This window comes from Lycium barbarum, chromosome 6 (genome assembly GCF_019175385.1).
Source record: "Lycium barbarum isolate Lr01 chromosome 6, ASM1917538v2, whole genome shotgun sequence".
In the NCBI taxonomy this organism is placed as follows: Eukaryota; Viridiplantae; Streptophyta; class Magnoliopsida; order Solanales; family Solanaceae; genus Lycium; species Lycium barbarum.
Window position 1 is genome coordinate 64,602,375 of NC_083342.1, and position 21,216 is coordinate 64,623,590.

At 36.9% G+C, this 21,216-nt stretch overlaps 2 protein-coding genes across 2 annotated transcripts; one reads left to right on the plus strand and one right to left on the minus strand.

Moving 5' to 3' along the window:
- Nucleotides 1-768: 768 nt before the first annotated feature.
- On the minus strand, nt 769-1,497 carry LOC132644058 (uncharacterized). The gene has a single exon (XM_060360608.1). The coding sequence runs from the start codon at nt 1,495-1,497 to the stop codon at nt 769-771; it is 729 nt and encodes a 242-aa protein (XP_060216591.1).
- An 11,083-nt stretch (nt 1,498-12,580) lies between these two features.
- LOC132644060 (uncharacterized) lies at nt 12,581-14,124 on the plus strand. The gene is made up of 3 exons (XM_060360609.1): nt 12,581-12,874; nt 12,986-13,574; nt 13,796-14,124. The coding sequence occupies exons 1-3, from the start codon at nt 12,581-12,583 to the stop codon at nt 14,122-14,124; spliced, it is 1,212 nt and encodes a 403-aa protein (XP_060216592.1).
- The last annotated feature ends 7,092 nt before the right edge of the window (nt 14,125-21,216 follow it).

Genomic DNA, 21,216 nt, shown 5'->3' on the forward strand with positions numbered 1-21,216 from the left:
TTTGTAGCCAAATCTCCACACAGAAACAGATGGTTTATTGTCTCCATCTGAGCATTATGATAGTAACAACACTTTGAAACTAATGGAATGCCAATACTTGCCACCACCTAATCAACTGGGACTTTAAACTTCCACAATCTCCACAGGAAGAATGAAATTTTAAAAGGCACACCTTTGATCCACATATTCTGAAATGGCACTGTTACATTAGCTTTTTGTCTCAGTAACTGCCAAGCACTACTTACTGTAAAATTGCCTGAACTTGTCATCATCCACCAAGGTCTATCCCATTCATTTGATGCATATGTAATGTCAATTTCCTGTATTATATGCTGCATAATATCTTCAGGGAACAGCTGCATGAGTTTACTGACATTCCATCCTCCATTTGTCATAAGTTCAGAAACATCTTCAACATGCTTATTGATTTGCCAGGACTGGGGAACCACATAACTAAGAGCTCCTAGCTTAGTCCAATTGTCAAACCAAATGTTTGAACTTCCAATCTTTGGCTCCCACCAGATCTCTTGTTCTATGTTTTCCCTTGCTTCCAATATCATCTTCCAGACTTGTGACCCTCCCTTCCATTGAACCACCTGAGGAATTTGTTTTTTTATAGTATTTATTCCACATAAAATTAGCCCAGAGAGAACTAGTGGTTCTAAACTTCCACCAGAGTTTAGCACATAAAGCTTTGGATGTGTCATTGATAGACTTGAAACCCAAACCTCCTTCATGTTTGGGAAAGCACATGTTAAGCCAAGCTGCCTAGTGTCTGCATCTTCCTTCCTCCTTATTATTCCAAAAGAACCTGGCAAATATCCTGTCTAGTTCCTTTATAACACATTTAGGAGGCCTTATAGCAGATAAAACATGAATTGGAATACTTTGAAGGACACTTGTAATCAACACTGCTTTTCCTCCATAAGACAGCAACTTGCCTTTCCAGGTTTGTAATATGTCTTTGACTTTCTTCAATAATTCGGTGTAATCCACTTTCCTTTTCCTGGCATGAGTGATTGGTACTCCAAGATATGTAAAAGGAAATTGACCTCTCACAAATCCTGTTACTGTTGCAACCTGCTGACTTAATTCATGTGATACTTTGCTGAACATATAATAAGAACTTTTGCTCTTGTTTATCAGCTGTCCAGATACTTTCTCATATTCCTGAAGAGTATCCATGATCATCTGTAAAGATTGGTTATCTGCTACAGAAAAAATGATTGTATCATCTGCATCTGCCAGATGATTCAAATCAGCACTCCACTTTGGCATCCCATATCCCACAAATCCAGGCTGATCAAATAAAGAATTTAGTGCCATTGATAGGACTTCTGCAGCAATAATGAAAAGAGCAGGAGAGAGTGGATCCCCTTGTTTGACACCCCTTGTAGAGTGAAAGAAACCATGAGCCTGGTCATTTAGAAGAACAGAATACCAATTATTTGCCAACAGCCTCCAAATCAGATCAATGAAAAATGGAGAAAAGCCCATTTTTCCCATCACTTTACATAAGTACAACCATGAGACTCTATCATATACTTTTGCCATATCCAATTTAATCACAACATTTGCTGGTTTTCCTCTCTTCCTTATATCAGTTACAATTTTTTGTGTCAACAACACATTCTCAATTATATTTCTGCCCTTAACAAAACCAGATTGGTTTGGAAAGATCACCCTTGTAAGCATCTTATCAATTCTATCATGAACTACTCTTGAAATGACCTTATTGATAAAGTTGCTAAGACTTATAGGTCTCATATCAAAAAATGCCTCAACAACAGTCTTCTTTGGCAGTAAAACCAGATTTGTGTGAGTGATATACTTGGGTAGAGTATGTCCTTCAAAGAAAGCTTTAACCATCCTATATACATCAGCCTTTATCACCTCCCAACACTTCTGATAAAATATACCAGAAAATCCATCAGGGCCACAAACACTATCCCCATTTAATTCAAATACAGCCTTCTATACTTCCTCCATAGTAGGTTGTTCAGTAAGTAGTATATTATCCTCTTCTCTGATCAGCTCTTGTTTGATTATTTTAGGATTCATTTACTGAGTTCAATGTGCAATAATTTTGCTGAAAACCTTCTGTGAGTTTTGTTTAGCTTAGAATATTTGATGAGTTAAGAAAAGGTAAAATGAAGTAGTAATCATGAGTGGATTATGCCCTTGTCCCTCTTCCCTTTCCTATTTGCTTGATGGTTCTGTTCACATGATCCTATTTCCTCCATGCCATTTAAGACCTAAACTTGCACTTGGGATTAATATTTTGCACCTATTTTAACCTCTGTTGGAATTACTTGAACTATTTAGATGCTCCTATCTAGAGTTTTGCTATGACTGTGCGTGTGACCTCTACTTGTACCTTAGCTCATATGAGCAGCCTTAGGAGTAAGTTTGAGACTGGAACACCACTTAAGACCTTTACTAATGTTCTATACTATCTGATCACTTGGAAATGTGTTTGATTATTTCTGCAACTGAATGAGAATTCTGTCACCAATCTTTGAGCCCTCTGTGCATTTCTGAGAAATTAACTTATAGTTGAACCCTTATTTGAGACTCTTTTTGTGATGTGTTGCAATCTTTCAATTGCCAAAAAATGGCTTTTGAAACCTATTAAGTGCAAATTTGGGAAATTTGAGACTGGAACTCTATTAAATCTCAAACTGGCACTATTTTTGTCATTTCTTCATCTTACAATTGGTTGATCTTCATAGTTGAATTTGAAACCACCCCCTAGACTACCATATCTCTGCATCTGCATATCTTTAAAAGGTTGGAATTTGGCTCAACATGTAAGAAGTTTAAAAATACATGTGTAAAAACTTTTTGGTCCTTTATCCTACTCCATCGATTGACTTGTCATTTTAAAACCAAAATCAACATAATTTTTGTGTTTTAACTGCTATATACAATTCTTGCCTTGGTTGTTTCTCTGTTGCCTTGCCATTTTTGTGTTACTCCTATTCTAAACTTATTGATAACTTACTCTAAAATTGGGCAGTGTAAGAATTCTATGAGTATGGTTTGGTCTTAGCTGGTAGTTGGGTCTCTAATATGAATTTGAAACTGAATAATGTTAAGTCTTCAAAAACCTTTAGACCATTTTCTTGTTGACATGAGATTTAAGACTTGTTTATGATATTAAAGTCGACTAGAAAAGTTGAGATTTTACCTAGTTTGAGTATGGTGTTTATGAGAGCTGGAGTGAATAAGTATAAAGGAGTATATATCAGGTATATGGAGGGTATGCCCTATGGGTTTTGCTCTCCATTAGTTGTATATCATTAGGGTATATCTCATGTACACAGTCTTGACACTTAGTGAAATTTGAGAGTGCTTTAGTTTGGGCCATGGATTCTGGGCCCATTTCTTTATTCTACCGGCCTTTATATTGTTGGCTTGGCACTGTTGGGTTTCTCTCTTTTCATTATATGTCCTTTTGTTTTGAGTATGATTATTATGGGCTTGGCCCAAATGTTTTAATTCACTTTTTGGCCCTTGTAATTTAATTTATGTCCTTAAGTCAAACACTAATACAATGTATGCCCATTTTATTTGTAAACACCCTATCCGTTGGTGGGTTCAACGAGGCCCACTAACTTTCCTAGATCGAGTTGACTTCAACCGTGCAAGGTGTCACACCCTAATCTCGCTAGGGTGTGATGGGCACCTGACCCCATATTCGGAGCCAAGCGAACCCGCTGACTCTTATTACATACATCATTTTTTGGACCTTTAAATCAAATAAGAATGAAATACATAGTAAAGCCTTCAGAAACTTTTCTTTCATCATATCCAGATCAAGTATAATCTGTAATCATAATGGATCTGTAACATAATACAATAAGACACATCAACTGATGGAGCCGCTTACAAACTGACATTCTATGCCCACGACTCTGTCTGCAAAGTCTCTAACTTCAACCAAGACATCATAGCATAATACTCTGACCCGGCAACACTCCAGGGCCAAATGGAGCTTGCCAACTTCGCTGGAACATCTTCTGTAATGGCTTCTACTCATCTGGGTGTACCTGCGCGGCATGAAACGCAGCCCCCGAAGAAAGGGGGTCAGTACGAGCAATGTACTGAGTATGTAAGGCATGAATAGTAACATAGTAAGGGATATAATTATGAATAATAACAGAATGGAAATATAGAGCATATCATGGGGTAAAAGACTAACCAGTACATCTGAGTGTCTTTTAGGCGGGTACCATGCATGCTTAGTGCTGCGGAACGTGCAGCCCGATCCATATATATATATATATATATATACTATATTGCTGCGGAACGTGCAGCCCGATCCATTTATATAATATATTGCTGCGGAACGTGCAGCCCGATCCATTTATATATATATAATGCTGAGGAACGTGCAGCCCGATCCATTTATCCATATATCCCGCGTCCGGGACGATATCATATTATACCAACTGATCAGGTGGCTATGCGTCTATAGCGCCTCACCTTTTCCCTTACCCCATATACATACATCATATACATATATCATGTAAGCAGCATGCAGGAGAGCCCAAAAAAATGTTATCTCTATCGGAGTGACGTAAGGTCGGTAACCTCCGAATATATTATGGAATAACCATCATGGCTTTGTCTCACCTTGAAGGAACAATTATTATAAGGTGAGACTAGCAACGAATAACAGCGTTAAGAGAACATGGACTAAGATCATAAATCTCATAGGGCGTCGCTTCATATACATATGCACATAGAACAAATTTTCAAGACTCGATGGGTACGTACATAAACCGACACCTGAAGACTCAGAAACAAGTTTCAGGTCAATCCGACTTAGTATAAGAAAGTTATGAGCGTTTGAAGTACAGAACCTTCTACGAACGTTTCAGAAGCCATTTTTGGAAAATCAAAGCAACAACCATGTTAGGTACCTTTCGAATATCGTTATGGATCAAATCAGATAGAGCTTTTGGAACCATATGTACGTATCAAAATATATCAAAGACTCAGTGGAATAATCAAACGTACTATCATTTGAAAATCAAAACTTTAGTCATATCAATTATCTTTCGAAATGCCATTCGGAAACGTATCAAACAGAATTTCGGACATCATAGATATGCATCAAAACCATATGAAACAGCTTATGGAAATCAAGAACGTTAGCCATCCTAGTGGCTCTAAGAATAGGAATCTCTTTGAAGTCATACATATATGTCATCTACTTGCTTCATAAGGATCATGCCAAAAGAAAGAAAGGGTAAGTCTTACATACCTGTCCCACGCCCTATTAGCTACTCTTAATTGTCCAAGCTCGTTATCGCTAGTCTACATTCAAGAATATTTACACAATCATTAAACACATCATCACACACTTGTCTTAGTCTTTCAAACAAATTCACTCATAATCTGCCGAAATTTCGGCAGCATCTCCCCTGTAAATACAACATCCCCGAGAATCTAACTCGGCCAAATCATCAACAACAAACCCGAGAATGCAACTTGGCCAATTTATCAACAATAATCCGAGAATTCCACTCGGCCACATTATCAGCAATAATCCGAAATCTTCCAAACTTAATAAGGACAATAACAACACATGTCTTTCTTCCAAATTCATGAACTACACCAACAATCTACATATTAACAACTTCATCAATCAATTCAAAATACATTCTAACGTTGGTAACTTCTTTTACATAATTCGACAACATTTTACTGATATTCAATTCAACCACAACAATCAACTTACAACCTTCCAATCTCAATAAAATCAACACATTTCTCACCTCCAAATTCATGCATTATACCTAAAACCACACATTGACAACATTATCTTCACAAACACAATAAACCATGCTAGTGTCATATTAGATTCTTCAATAATCCCACAATGATTCCAACTTCATTTCAACTCATCAAACCTTCATTTTCATCATGGAATCCGCAACTACAACAATCAAAATACTAAATAAAATCAATTCATCACATCTAAACAACAACACCTCTATTCGGCCACAACCATACACATACATATTTCATGAATTCCATCCATTTCTACAGACAACAACATGCATAAACCATCCATAACATATATAAAAGAAGATTGAACCTTACCTTCCTCCACTTGTCTTCTTACTTGGCTAGGGTTTATAAATCACCCAAATGAATGCTTGGCTTGCTCCAACAACTCCCTCATGTTAATGAGGACCTTCCAATTGGTGGAAATACTAGAAGAAAATAATTTTTCTTGATCAATTTCTATGACCTCATATTTTGGAATCATGGTCGAATGGCCTTTGTTTTCTTTCTCCATGTTTTCTTCTTGGAGTTTTCATGAATAATTGTCTTGCTTTGTGAGAAATTGTCCACATATATATATTTAGCCTCATCAAATAGCATATGGACACATGCCCCTTCTCCCTTTTCCTTGAAGTTTCTTAAAAATAAACAAAGAAGACTAAGTATCTTCTTATGTAAGCTTTAGTCCACACATATATATAATTAGTCCCCATTAAATAAAAATGTGGACATATGATTATATGCCACATGGCCAACATGGCCCCTTCAAGAACCCTCTTGAATATTTTGTGAAATTTCCATTTTGCCCCTAGCCTTCCACAATATTACCATGAACTGCTTTGTGAATTTCCCTTTTTACCCCTAGCCTTTCTCAATATTTCCATACTAATAAACAACTTGTTCATTAAAAATAACTTTGGAAAATAGTCTTGCCCTTAACTTCTCGCAATTATCTCGAATTATCCAAACGTACAAAATACGGGCTATAACAGAAGGACTGAGCATTGGAGCATAATTTGGAGCGGAAATATATTATACGCATTTTTCTGTTGGGCTTGGTAGGCCCAACTCCCTATCTCTTGTTATTTACTTGACAAATTGATGAAAATGTGCTTTATTGGAACCTTTAAAAAGTTGTCACGTATTAGAGTTGCCAAAACCATTTTCTAAAATATAAAACTGATTTTTAACAAGTACTAGCATATAAAACGATTTTTGGAGAATTGAGTCACTACCCATGTAAAAATGGACATTTCTTTGAAAAAACAAAATCATGATTTTGGACAAAAAAAGGGACTTGATCAATTTTATGGACTTAAGACAAAAATGATTGTGGACCGTGTACTTGGACAATTTGGACAAAACGTGGACTTAGACTATTTTTGAATTAATTTGTACTAAAGGACTAAAAATTAAAAATATAAAATACGGTTAAAATATGGATAATAATAGTATGCCAAAAATGATTTTGTAAAACTTAAACTAAAAACCCGGGTGGGCAAACGTAGCGTTCTACGTAGGTTAACGCCTTCGGGTTTTAACCTAGGCGTTCTAGTCCGAAACCCAAAACGCTCAATTTTGGGCAAAATTTTACCACTTTTATTTCTTGAAAGTGTTGTATTTTTTCAAGAATGACTAACCTTTTATTGCGGGAATCTAAAACAAAAGTAGTTTTATCAAAAACAAATTATATTCACAAGGCATACTATTAGACCCTGTAGGTCAACCGTATCTTACAGATCCGTAATACCGAGGAGCCTAACACCTTCCTCGAGGGATCACCAGGACCCTTACCCAAACATTGGTACAGATTGATTTCTTTTAAAACTTAACCGTTTTAAATGAACCCTTTCGAACTGGTTTTCCTAACTTACCTATAAGTTAGGTGGCGACTCTAAAAATAATATCCATTTAGAGTACCATCCACGTAGAAGTATATTTTTTTCTTTTTTCCGGTACGATTGACAACCGTTCTTCCCCGGGACACTTTTCTTTTTAAATGAAGCAAGTGCAAATGCGAATCGAAAAAAATAGAACCGCTACAGATGGCGATTGGGGAAAATTTAAGGTTCTAACCATAAGGTTCCAAGAATTTGTTTGCTTTGTATGATATAAATTTTCTAAGTGATATAAACTGCTTATGTGTTTAAATTTTCGCAAAATATAACTGTCATTCATGCATGCATACTCCGCCACTCCTACCGTTTATTTTACACACTTTTTTCAAGGGTGACGACGCGAGATGAGCTGCATTCATACCTTCACTAAAAAACCCTTTTGCTATTTTTCTTTGGCGGTCTCTGAAGGTCGAGTCGGCATGCGGTCGTCCCACAGCCTCAGAGAACCCACCCCCAGCTTGTCCGCTTGGGTAACCTGTGTCATTTGCTTGAAAAATCACTCTAGAATAATTAGCATAGAGCGGAGCCAAATCGTTACTGATATAGCACATACTGACCATAGACCGATTTGGGTATCTCAGACCTACCTGAATCGGACAGGATAAACACCTTACTGTGTTCAGACGGTGTAAAAGCCCGAAGGTACTGCATCCCACTACTTGCTATATGGAATCATCATTGTGCCTTATGTGAAATAAATTATTGTTCCTGGGGGCGGGGAACTAACAGTGTTCTATCTTGCAAATGTCTCCTAATTTGAAGTTTAACATGACTTTGGGTCCACCACCGAGTTTAGTAATGTGGTGGGAAGGTTTAACTAATGATCAGAAGAAAGAAGTAAAAGCTTGTGGAGGTAATCTACCTTCATTGATGAGTATGATAGGGGATAAGGTTCTACTAGAGATTATCACTGGTTATTGGGACAATGACAGAATGGTGTTCAGGTTTGGAGAGATAGAAATGACTCCCACCTTAGAAGAAATTAGAGATGTCTTGGAAAGCATAGGAAGCGCAAACAAATCCAGAAAGAAGTCAACCCAAAATACCCAAATCCCTCACAAACCCACCATAAAAGAAATTAAAGACATGTTTGTTGTCAACAAAGATGATTGGGCACAGGGACCCACTATAGCCTTTAGAGAGTTATATGGGAGGTATTCATCCAAACAGGGGTACGAAAACCACATCCTTGAGTTTTTTTCACTCCAATCCTGGGAAGCTAACCAAACACTAGCCTTTATCACCTGCCAATTGGAAACCATGGTATTTCCACTAAATGCCTCCCTAGCCATCGACACCCGAGTCATCTTTGTTGCACATGCTATTCTTAGAGGAGTTACAACAAATGGGCTTACCAAATATTTTGACATTATCCCTATCATCCTATCAGATATATACCGAGCTTTAGGAAAGTGCCGCAACCATTATTACTACTTCCAGAGTTGCAACCTCTTAGTCCAATGGTGGATACTTAAGCATTTAGATAGGAGTGGTTTATCTTACTGCCGAGATCCGGCCTGAGAGAGGATGATTTGAGAGTTACTGCTGTGCCATATGGGGTTCAAGACAAAAGAGGATGGGCTCACATATTTTCCAGATTAGGAGAAGAACATATTAGGTGGAGCCGTAGGCGTCCCTATTTACCTCTTATGGGCATTAGGGGGATCAGACCCTACGCTCCATTGAGAGTACTTAGACAGTTTGGTATGAGACAGGTTGTCCCAAATGTGGGAGATATAGGGGAGTTTGTGAGAGATTACGAAGAAGAACGTATCGAGGGTATTCATGATGCTAGAAAGGATTGGAAGAATATAATGAGAGAAGATAAGTTGGATGAGGTACCAAATAATCCCAGTCATGACGAAGATCTCTATGAGTGGCTTAGGGCTTAGTTAGCAGGTGCTGCCACTCCAGAACCATACCTTTATAAGTTTTCTGAGGATAGGGAAGTCGCAAATGCGATTCAGGTTAGAAGGATGAAACGACAAGCAGAAGAAAGGGCAGCAAACTATCAGGAAAAGACAGAATATGACCAAAATGTGATAGAAACTTTGACAAGCGAGGGAGATGCCTCATTGACGAGTTTGGAGTGGTTCGACACCTTTATTAGAGGAGTCATAGATACAAAGACGTCGTTGGAAGATGTTCAAAGGGGCCAATAGGTCAGGACAACATTGATTTTAGCCTATATAGCCATTCAGACCGCCCTCCGAAGGGCTAAGAAGGCACGGACTGATAGAGAGCAGATTTCGATCCGAGGAGTGGACTTCTTTTGATATTATTGCATTCATTTACTTTAAAGCCTTGTAATCCCGCTTGGGAAAAAAATATTATTAATGAAAAGCATTAGGATTTTTATTTTTGGGAAACCTTAAATTTGTTTTACATATGGCATAATTTTTCTTCATGCGTTAGTAGCCTTGGAGTAACGAGGTATATGAAAAATGAATTATATATCGTCTAAATGCTTATTTTATATAACTGTTGTGTGAAAATCATATATATTATTAAAACTCTTGATTGGTCCACATTCCAGACACTACCTAAAGAAAAACCAAGAAGACAACCTACAAAACTAATTTTGCTCCACTCTCAAAATGTTGATTTGCTAATAGGAAATGGAGACTCCGGACAACATGAGTGCAACTTCTCCTTATGTCAATCTAGTCAGCGACGATCAGGACATGGAAACAACAAGCAGGAAAAACCAACAGTGGGACGATAACCTAGCCCTAACTACTGCTAGAATGAAAGAAGTTGTCCAGACCACTAGGGCAGCTAATGAGAAAATGAAAGAAGCTGAAACTCTCTTAGCTTATGTTGAAGAACTAACTAAGCAACACCCTGCCAATTGGGTAAAACCGAGAAAGGTGCCTAAAGCGCCACTTAGGAGTTATGTCCCACTCAGTCTACAAGAAGGGTTTGACCCCATACCTTACAGAGATGACGAACTACTTATCCCCAATTTGAAGCGAGAAGTCTATGGAGACTCGCGCGAATCTCAGCTTGAGGAACCTCCGATTTCATGCACAATTGTTCTCAAGGGCACAAGATCGCACAATTGCTCTCAAGGGCACAAGATCGCACAATTGTTCTCAAGAGCACAAGATCGTACAATTGGGGTGCGCTAGTAGAAATGTCCAAATAAGAACTCTTGGAGACTTTGGGGAGTTTTGGAGTGTACGCGCAAAGCGTAAATCTATTGCCACCGTGTGCTCCTTCCATGATCCACAAGAAATGCCTCTACCACCGAAGTCAGTCGGGGCATACAACCAATGAGTGTGGAGCGCTGGAAAGGAAGTTGATCCAATGGATTCACCAAGGGAGAATTAGCCAACTATGGGGGCCGCACTCTTTCCTGACCAATGACCAGGGAAGAAATCATGTAGAAAAGATTTCGAGGGTTAGGTTCTGGAGAAGTGACTTCTCCAAATTCGAGGAGTCATATGCCAGGATTCACACCCTACGGTGTAGTGTGAAGAAGATAAGAGTGTTGACACCTAATTTTTGACCTCCCATAATTTGTTTTAATTTTATCGATGTACTTGAATTTTAAAAGGGATAACATATGTTTTAATTTCTTTTTAGAAAAAAAAATCAAATCAAAATGGTTTTATAATCTGTGCAAATAATGTTTTACCAATATTGTTTGATAAAATATTTTCTATAATACACCATTTAGAAATAATTTATTTTTTACAACAAATTAATGATGCCTTTTTTAGAGTTGCTAAAATACATTTCAAAGCTGTGTATAAAATAAATGTGAAATATAGAAAAAAAAAGAAAAAAAAAAATTGTACTAAGTTCTGTTCTCTCTCCTAATATTTCATGCAAACCCTAGCCCATCATTAACCTAAAATGGCCGGCGCGGCCACTGTCCAGCCACCGGCGGTTGGTCAGACCATCCCACTCACTTCTACCACTCAATATCCACCCCTACCACAATTGTCTACACCCGCTTTCCCACAAACCTTCTCAACTCTTCCCATGGAAATTGTTAACTATGCTCAAACCATAGCATGCATCAATGGCGACATGCAGGCGCAAATATGTGATCCAATTCCCATCAAGAAGATTACTTACATTAATGGAATCCCCATGGCTAAGTGGATAGCAGAAGTTAAACTAATGGAGATTATGGAGAATCTACAATATGTTGTCATTGGTAAATTTGCTCAGGTTGGCCAGATCTGCAAGAACTACGTACCATTCTTCCACAACAATGTGGAGTGAAAGGTAAATGTACTATTGGTCTCTTTCGTCATTGACATGTTCTTATCAGGTTAAGTTTCATAGAAGATTTTGTTACATTAACTTCTAAGGGTGCTCATTATATAAAGTCGAAGGATGGTATTACATATCAAATGAGGCCTTTGATATATGACTCCAACTTTAAGATTGATAAGAAAACCATGAAAGCTATGGTGTGGATCTCTTTTCCAAATTTACAGCCTACTTTCTTTGTTAAAGAAGCACTTCTTACTTTGGCCTCGGCTATTGGTAAACCTTTGCAACTTGATATGGCAACGATTAATAAAACAAGGCCAAGTTGTGCTAGGGTAAAAGTGCAAGTTGATTTGTTAGCAGATCTTCCAAATTCTATAACCATGGAAATGGAAGACGAGGTCACAAAAGAAGTTAGATTGGAGAAGGTTAAAATCTAATATGATGTTTTGCCAAAATATTGTACTGAATGTATGTTACAAGGCCACTCCACTGATGAATGTCATGTGTTACACCCTGAGTTAAAGGTTCACATGGAAGAAGGTAAACATGACGCTATATCACAAAAAGGGCAGAAACCTATAAGATATCCATCTAGGTTTCATGGTAAATATTTCTAACAAAAGTCCTTGCCAAAAACTAAAAGTATTGGGAATATGGCAGTAGCAGTGTTGATTGAAGGTGAAACTAGTGTTCCTTTGCTAAAGCAACATAATAATAATGATGTACATGGTGTGAAGGCTAAGGTGGTATCGGAACACAACAAGGTTTCAACTCAAAACAAATTTGATGCTCTTAGTGAAATTGGTGAAAATGGTAATGATGAAGGTAAACGACAGGAAGAAGTGGAGAGTGCAGAACAATTAGGTGCTGCTAATAAAAAAGTTATGCCTACTGCTAAGATAGTTAGAGTTCAGCAATGTGAGGAGATCCCAATTGTTACCACTCAGGTTATGAATGAAAAGGAAATGATTTGTCAAAACAAAAGTAAGGTACAAGATGGTAAGATCATATTTGGTGAGGATGCTATGAAATAACTAGCTGTTATATCTGTTATGCAGACTAGTAACAAAGAGGAGAATAAGCAAGAGGTCAAGTCTGATTTGATAAAGGACACAGAACAAGTGCCTGTTGAAGTGGAGCAGGATGGATGCAGAGATGTCAATTTGAAGGATGATTGTTCTGATTCTGTGGAAGATAGCTCTAATCATGAAAGGGCTGATATGATGAAAGGTGGTGACATTTTAGACACTACCATAAGAGATGCTGAAAATGATGCTCTTCTTCTTCTCAAACAGCCTGATATTTCTGAAAATTGTGCCTTAGAGCATGAAGATGCAGTGGTGATTTATGAAAACATTACTCCTCTGAGTGTCACAGTTCCAAAGAAGGTTTCTCCCAACAAGATGTTGCATGATTTGGTGTCTCATAACATAAATATGGTTGGGAAGAATATAGATTCAGGCCAGAAAGTGAATAACAAGGAAGAAGGTAGAGTAGCTTGTTCTGTGATAAAGGAGAATATATCCAATAATAGTAAGTCTACTGCAAAATCTTCTACAAAGGGTGCAAAGAAAGGTAGCAAACAAGCCAACATGGAAAATCAACCAGTCATCAGGGTGATGCCAAAGAGAGCTACCGCTAAATCGAGTTTTAAATGATGATTAAATCATTCATTTGGAATATGAGATCAGTGAAAACTCAGCACGCCTTTCATAGGCTACAAATGATACATAGGCACCATAAATTCTGTTTAATAGCATTGTTGGAGCCTTTCCAGCAATCTAGACACATTGAGCAATATAAGAGAAAGCTTCACATGCAGTCTGCAGTTGCTAATTGCAATGGGAAAATCTAAATATTGGTTGTAGATAACATTGGGGTGGAAGTGGTACTTGACACCGATCAAGAAGTGACTTTGAAACTATTCTTTCATGAGTTTAATCAGCCTATTGTTACTTCTGTTGTATATGCTAAGTGTGATGCTTCAGATAGATTGGAATTGTGGGACAGTATTTACAACCTTGCCAATACGGTCACTATACCTTGGATAGTTGGTGGGGATTTCAATGTTGTTTTGAATCAAGAAGAAAAGATTGGTGGTTTGCCTGTTGACATGAATAATGCAGAAGACTTTTCCTTTTGTATTAACTCTTATGAATTAGAGGAGGTGAATTTCAAGGGTAGTCCTTTTACTTAGTGGAATGGAAGAGCTGAAAATGAATGCATCGTTGAAAGACTAGACAGAATGCTGATCAACTCTCAGTTTTTGAACTGGTTTGGTCATATTGAAGTTGAGCATTTGGCTAAGACAGGGTCTGATCAAGCACCTCTTCTGTGTTCTTATGGGGAAGTAGCCACTAATATCCCTAGACCTTTCAAGTTTCTTAATTTTTAGACAGATCATGAATCTTTCCTTCATACTGTCAAGCTTTCTATATGTTTCAAAAGGTGGCAGGCAATTTAATTTAGCAGGTGGAACAAGCGACTGGCTTCTCAAGAGATTCATTTCCATTAGACTGTCTAGGCTGTCCTATCTTTCAGGCTAGAAGAAAGAAAGTGTTTTATAATGATCTTATCAAGAAAGAGAAGAATAAGCTACAGAACTGGAAAGGAAAGCTCTTATCATATGGTGGGAAAGTTGTGCTAATAAGTAATGTGTTATAAAGTATTCCTGTGTATTTGTTATCTGCAGTTGTGCCTACTAAATACACTATCAATGAACTGCACAAGATATTTGCAAGATTTTTCTGATCCAACAAGGACGAAGGGAGACGCAAGCATTGGGTTCAGGGGCTAAGATTTGTCTTCCAAACGAAGAAGGAGGTTTTGCTTTTAGATCTCTATATGATGTGTCAAAAGCATTATTTGCCAAGCTATGGTGGAAGTTCAAGACTAAAAATACAATGTGGGCAATTTTCATGTGGAACAAGTATTGTAAGAAGCATAGGCCAACTGAAGTGTAGTGGAGGGGTGGTTCTCAAATTTGGAAGAGAATGCTTGAAGCAATGGAACTGGTGGACCAGCATATTTGGTGGGAGCCAAGAAGTGGAGAATGGAATGTGTGGCAAGATAATTGGACTAAATTAGGATGTTTAAAACAGATGATGCCAGTACAGGATAACATTGATGAGCTGAAGTTCTTCATGACAGATGCATGATGGGATTTTCAGAAATTAAAAGTTGTCTTTCCTGTGGACATAGTGAATCACATTAGCTCAGATTTAGGAACTGGAGAAAGGTGTGATAAAAAGGATAACCCTTGGTGGATGTTGAATACAAATGGTAAATTCTCAGTTAAAAGTGCATGGAATACTCTCAGACAACATGGTCAATATTCTGTATACTTTAAAAGAATATGGAGTAAAGGTGTTCTTTTAAAAATTTAATTTCTGCTATGGAGAGTGTGGAAGTTTAAGTTGCATGTGGATGATGTTCTCAAGAAAATGCATATATCAATAGTTTCCAAATGCAGATGTTGTGGTAACTCTCAGAATGAAGAAACCATGCAGCACTAGTTTCTAACATGAGAGTTTGCTATGTCAATCTGGTTATACTACAATGCAGCAGCTGGTGTCATAGGTTCTTTAGTGCAAGTTCATCAAGCAGTAGTGAAATGGTGGAATATGCAGGTTTCTCCTATAATCACAATTGTTTATCAGGCCGTTCCAGCCTTCATTTGTTGGCAGATTTGGAAAAGAAGGAATGCAATCATGCATGGTGCTAGTATGAGCAAGGCTAAGGTTATATATGGGATTAATCAAAATCTATATAATCTGGTTAAATCCTTATATCCTTGGTTGAAGAATATTCCTCAGGATTGGCCCCAACTGGTCCAATACTTGGAAGGATACAAACTTCATACCAAGATCAGACTTGTACATTGGAAATGTCCTTATGAAGGGTGGTTTAAATACAACACTGATGGTGCTTTAAGGGGTAATCCGGGACCAAGTTCAGCAGTGTTTTGTGTGAGAAATGAGTGTGGAGATCTGATATATACTAGTGCAAGGAAGCTGCAAGAAACAACAAACATTTGTGCAGAGGCAACTGCAATCCAGGATAGTATTACATATTGTATTACAAATCATCTGGTTCCTGTCGTTATAGAGTTAGATTCATTGACCATGATCAATATTTTAGAAGGGATATGGGATAGTCCATAGAAGATAAGTGTGGGAATGAGAAAGATCCAGCAATGGAGAGATAAGGGCCATGTGCAACTTGCTCATATCTTGAGAGAAGGCAATGCACTAACAAATTTTTTAGCTACATGGTTTTTGATTTTGCAGGTTCAATCCAAATACATAGATTTCAAGACTTACCATCTGCTGCTAGGAGGATTCTAAATAGTGATAAGAGTGAAATTCCATACATCAGGTTTTCAACACATAAGATCAGAGAGCCAGATTGATCCAACATGATGATACAACAGGCTGAATAGAGTTCCAACAGTTAAGACTGTATAATCATCTAAGGATATCCTATCTAGTGAGTGGTATTAACAATTTCACTATTCAAGCTGCTAGAAGGATTTCATTAGCTGATTGTTACAAGATTCATTCAAGTTTTCAACCTGTTGTCTACATTGTATACATGTTGTCCCATTCATTCCAAAGGGCAGCAGCTTCTTAACATCATCAACTCAAGAGTGTGCCAATTTGCTGCTTGACTTGTTCAAATGGATTAGATACCATAACACCTGGTGAGAGCTTGAGGTGTCTTATAGTGGTATCAATCCAAAGCAATAAATGAGGGCAGACTTATCAGATTGACGGAAGATTGGTTGCAGCTGCATCACACTTAGCTTTTGTTTCTGTTTGCTTCTTTTTCTCTGTACTTAGTTAGGCTATTTTGATTTTTACTTTTGTTCTGTAACTTCTTTGTGTACATATGTCTCTTTTTATTAATAAACCATCACCAGCTCTGGCTGTGTGATCCTTTTAGCCAAAAAAAAAAAAAGATCCATTTTGCTAATTTTAATGAGAAAATAGTTAGTTATTTAATTGTCCAAATTATCAGAAATTAATCAACAAATATTTATCCCATTTTAATTCAAGGAAAACTGATTGATTAAAATAAAATAATCATTTCGACCCCCGAATTTTGATTTCTGCACAATCATTTATGTGGACAATTTTCAAATTAACAATAATTAATTGTGGTTAATATTTGTAGTTTGCTTATTATGTGCTTAATTATGGATACGATTGAAATAGTCAATTACTTAGTCAAATAGGGTCATGATTGAAATAGCAAATTCATTGTTTAATTCAATTAAGGACATACTTGTGAATTCATATTTTGTGAAAATCAATCGTGTTTTGTTTTTATTAATTGATTATTTAGCTTTAATTAAATTATTTAATAATCAATCATTTTTTTACCTACTCTTTAATTTGCATTTTTGTTTTTTGTGTCCTTTATACACATATATGCGTTAATATATTACTTATTAATATACCCGCCTATTATGCGTATATATATATATCATATATATACATATATAGGCATATAGGTCGGGCGGCCTCTCTCTCATTTAAATGGACTGAGTCCAGCCCAACTAGGCCAGACCCAGCCCAAATTGTTAAACGCATAAGGGGGCAAAGCCCCTCTCTATTCTTCAGTTTAAACAAACAAAGCCTTAGGAGACTTTGAGGGTTTCCTTGAGAGAAACCCTATGCCGCCGCGGGGCCACCTTCTCTCTCATGTCGTCATTCTGCCATTTTTGGCAAAGTTGCAGAATTGGTAAGGCTTTTACAGGCCTGGTTGGGTCAATGTTAGATAAGGCATTAATTCCCTCCTCCGATTTTCACCTATCTCTACCCAAACGAGGTGTTATCTCGTCTTTATTAGCATGTTTTTCTCTGTTTTGTGAACGTTAGACTTTGATATTCTGCAAATATTTAATTGATTTTGGTCGTTTATGAATTTTGAACCTCGGGTTGCTATTGGTTCGTTTGGAACCTAAAAGATCGACCTTTTGAGGGAAAGATCTGACCCTTGATTCGTTTTTGCGTCTAATCCTATCCCTCCAAAGTAGGTGTGAGGAGGAAAGCCCTACAAAGGGAAGTTATCCCACATTGAACAAGAAGGGGTTTTGAAGTTCTGGGGTTCTCTATTTAAAGGGCCCTATTTTCTTTGTTTAAAGACAGACTTTTGAATGTATTTTCCTGAAAATATACTCATTTAGACTCGAATACTTAAAGATCTCTTTCAAAATTTGATTGAAGTCTTTTAAAGAAGTTTCTGAGTCCAGTAAAAAAATTTAAACAAAGAAAGGGGAAACTTTTCTCTTTTTCTTGTGTTTGTTGAGTTATGTGGCTTGAGTTTGGGGTTTGAAGGAGTAAATCTTCAAGTTTGAATCTCGATTAGTGGCTGCACTCGCAAAAGGTAACCTCTTTTTCTTTTATTTGCTTATGAGTATAAAAACTGTTAGTTTAATTATCCTTTAATGTTTTTTATGCTTGTCATGTTTAGTTCTCTTGTTTTCTTGTTTTAGTCATGTGCCTAATGTGATTATTAGCTAGATAAAAATAGTTTATTTCATTTAGTTTTGGTTGGTTGATTTAGAAGCTATGTGAAATTGCCTAAACTAAAAAAGGACTCTGTTACGTATGGTATTAGTGCTGAAGTTTGTTGCCTGCTAAAGATTAAATAAAAAAGGAAACAAGTTAGTTGATCCAAATAGGATGAGTGGAAGCTCATTTGATAATGAAGACGTTCACATAGAGTAAAAGGGATCAGTGGTTTATTGATGTTGTGGTCTGTGTAATAAGGTTCATATGAGGAGTTTGGTAACAATGATGTTATTTTTGGAAAGATGCTTAGTCTAGTTAATTAGTATTATAAGAGTTCATGTTTAAACCCCTTTGGGGAGCCTGGTTGATTTGTATGCATATGCATATTTGACTGATTAACTGTGATGGGACATATCCCTATGTAGTAAGTTATTTGTTTTGAGTGGTAGGTAATTTCTAAGATATTCTGCCTGTTTGTTGTCTCATCTCTAAAGGAAAGGTTCGGTGCTATATGAGATTTGTCTTGACCTTTTTTAATCTATTTAGAATGCTTTGGATTATGTTTAGCTTAAAGAAAAAGAAAGAGTAAAGATGTGTATGAATGAACATAAAGTGCAGAGTTATTCCTTGGCTAGATAAATTCCTTGCAATATGCTTGATCCTACCCTGTTAAGTGTAAGAAAATGCATTTTTTGATCTTGTTTGACTCAATCTGCTACTATGTGACTTCAAACTGGTGCTATTTCCTTTTTGTGCAAACTGGTTTAGTTATTTCTTGACAAGGATAGATTTGTCTTCCTTTGAAAAGATGGTACAAGGTGTAAGTTGCTATGATGAGGTTGGTTGAGACAAGTTTTTTGGTTTTCTTTGTTTTTTTTTTTTTAAAAAAAATCTGCCCATGGAAGGGACTAGTCTAAAACTTTGTCATACATTACCTATTTTCAAAACTGAAGGCATGCTTGCTTTTGGCCTTTGTAATCTGGTGAGTGTAACATCTGGACTATGGTAGTCTTGTGGGTGGCACATTGTCCATATCGCTCTTTAAAATTGGAACCTTTAAATAGACTGGAAAAAGGGACATTTCTGCCACCTCATCTTTTGAATGGATCAGTGCCTTAGTTATAATTTCTTTAAAAAGATATGATGTTTGAAGGTCTTACATTGGTCCTTTTACTTGAGTTCCTAGAATCTGGTTTTGTAACTTATGGCCTAGGGTTTAAACTATGTGTGTCCTTTGTGCCATATGCTCTGTCATTAAGTTTGTCTTGTTTGAGGTTTGATTGAAGAAAACAAATGGAATGTATGGCCTTATTTGATCATGTCTTTTCTTAATGGTTTGCTATCATGATCTAATTGTTGAATCATCACTGACTAGTAGAGTCACTGGTCTGACTTGGGAATAGAATATGACAACACACCTTGATGATTGTTTTCCTGTAAATAAAGAAAAAGAGGAGAATGAATTGTTGTGTTAAAGTAATTTTGGCTGCACTAGGAATACTAACTAAAGGGTAGTAGTTTCTTTTTTAAAAAAGAGGAATGTGGAATAGGTATTGCTAAGTCATATAAGAACAATTGTTATGTCTCTGAAATTCTGTAATCTGCTGCTAAACATTGCCTGCACTGGTGAACATAAATCCAGACTTGGTTTTTCTTTTGGTTAATGATCTTCACATGAGAAATTTTGCTTGCTATTATTGTTCAGTCTCCTGATTAAAGTCTGTGTCTTCATCTCTTTCCCTTCCCTATTTCTTTGCTTTTTTTTAGGACTCAGTTGAGTTGTTGGTTGTGAACTTGGTCTTAGGACTTTATCAGTTTTGTTAACTATGATTTTGAACTAGTTCTGGCCTAGTATAGCTATGTATGCAAATATTTTTTCTCTTGAATATCACTAAGTTTAGCACAAAAATAGGGAGGCAAATTAGCGCTTGGGGATTAAGCTTAAGCTTTCCCTAATGTCTACCATGCCTGGGATTCATTAAATCCTTTGCATCTTGTGTGGCATTAGGATTGAGAAAGTGAAAGCTTTCCTTTTGGTGTTGTTTTAGCATCTCTATAGCTGTCTATATCAATGGTATATCAGGGGGAAAAAGAGTGTATACCTACTCTATGAGTAAACTTTGTGATCTGTTTTTTATACTTTTGCATATTTGGGCTTTGTGTTTTCTTTTCCATTCTTCTGTGTTTTGTGTGGGCTTTGTGTTGTTGGGCCTATAGCCATGAATCCTAATTTTGTCCTTTCACCTCAATTCATAAACATTATTATGTGTTTTTCCTATCTAATTATCCTTCAAAGCATGGTAATTGTTTCACTTTTTGACAATTTGATATGTCATGTATCTCTTTACTTGGATATTTGGATGACCACTAATTTACATTCCCTTCTTTCTTTGCTTGCATGAAAATCCTTCTGTTTTGGGAGGGTTTCTTACTGCGCAAAATCCGTTGGGCCAAAGGCCCAACACCCCTCTTGATCGAGTCTGTGGGAAATGAATAAGAAAGGGAAGCTAATATGTCTTAAAGGCCCAGTCAGTGGGTGAAAATGGCATTGATGGGCATGGTAGGCCCATCAGTTGGAAATCTAATCTCTTTCTTCCTCCATTTATGTATATATGTTGTATATGTACTGATGTATGTGATTATTGGAACCCATTATGCATGTTAGAACTTGGGAAAATATTTAGTAATTTAGGTAAGTCGCCAAAACAAATCAATTTTCCTAACACGGCTAATAATTCTTTTTTCCTTAAATTAAAAAGGGTTCAAGATTT

Excerpts from the sequence above, each read along its gene's own strand:
- LOC132644058 (XM_060360608.1), bottom strand. The coding sequence starts at position 1,497 with ATGGGCTTTTCTCCATTTTTCATTGATCTGATTTGGAGGCTGTTGGCA.
- LOC132644060 (XM_060360609.1), top strand. The coding sequence starts at position 12,581 with ATGGCAGTAGCAGTGTTGATTGAAGGTGAAACTAGTGTTCCTTTGCTA. Across the intron at positions 12,875-12,985 it reads TCCCAATTGTTACCACTCAG|ACTAGTAACAAAGAGGAGAA; the intron begins GTTATGAATGAA and ends TCTGTTATGCAG. Across the intron at positions 13,575-13,795 it reads GAGAGCTACCGCTAAATCGA|ATAACATTGGGGTGGAAGTG; the intron begins GTTTTAAATGAT and ends TATTGGTTGTAG.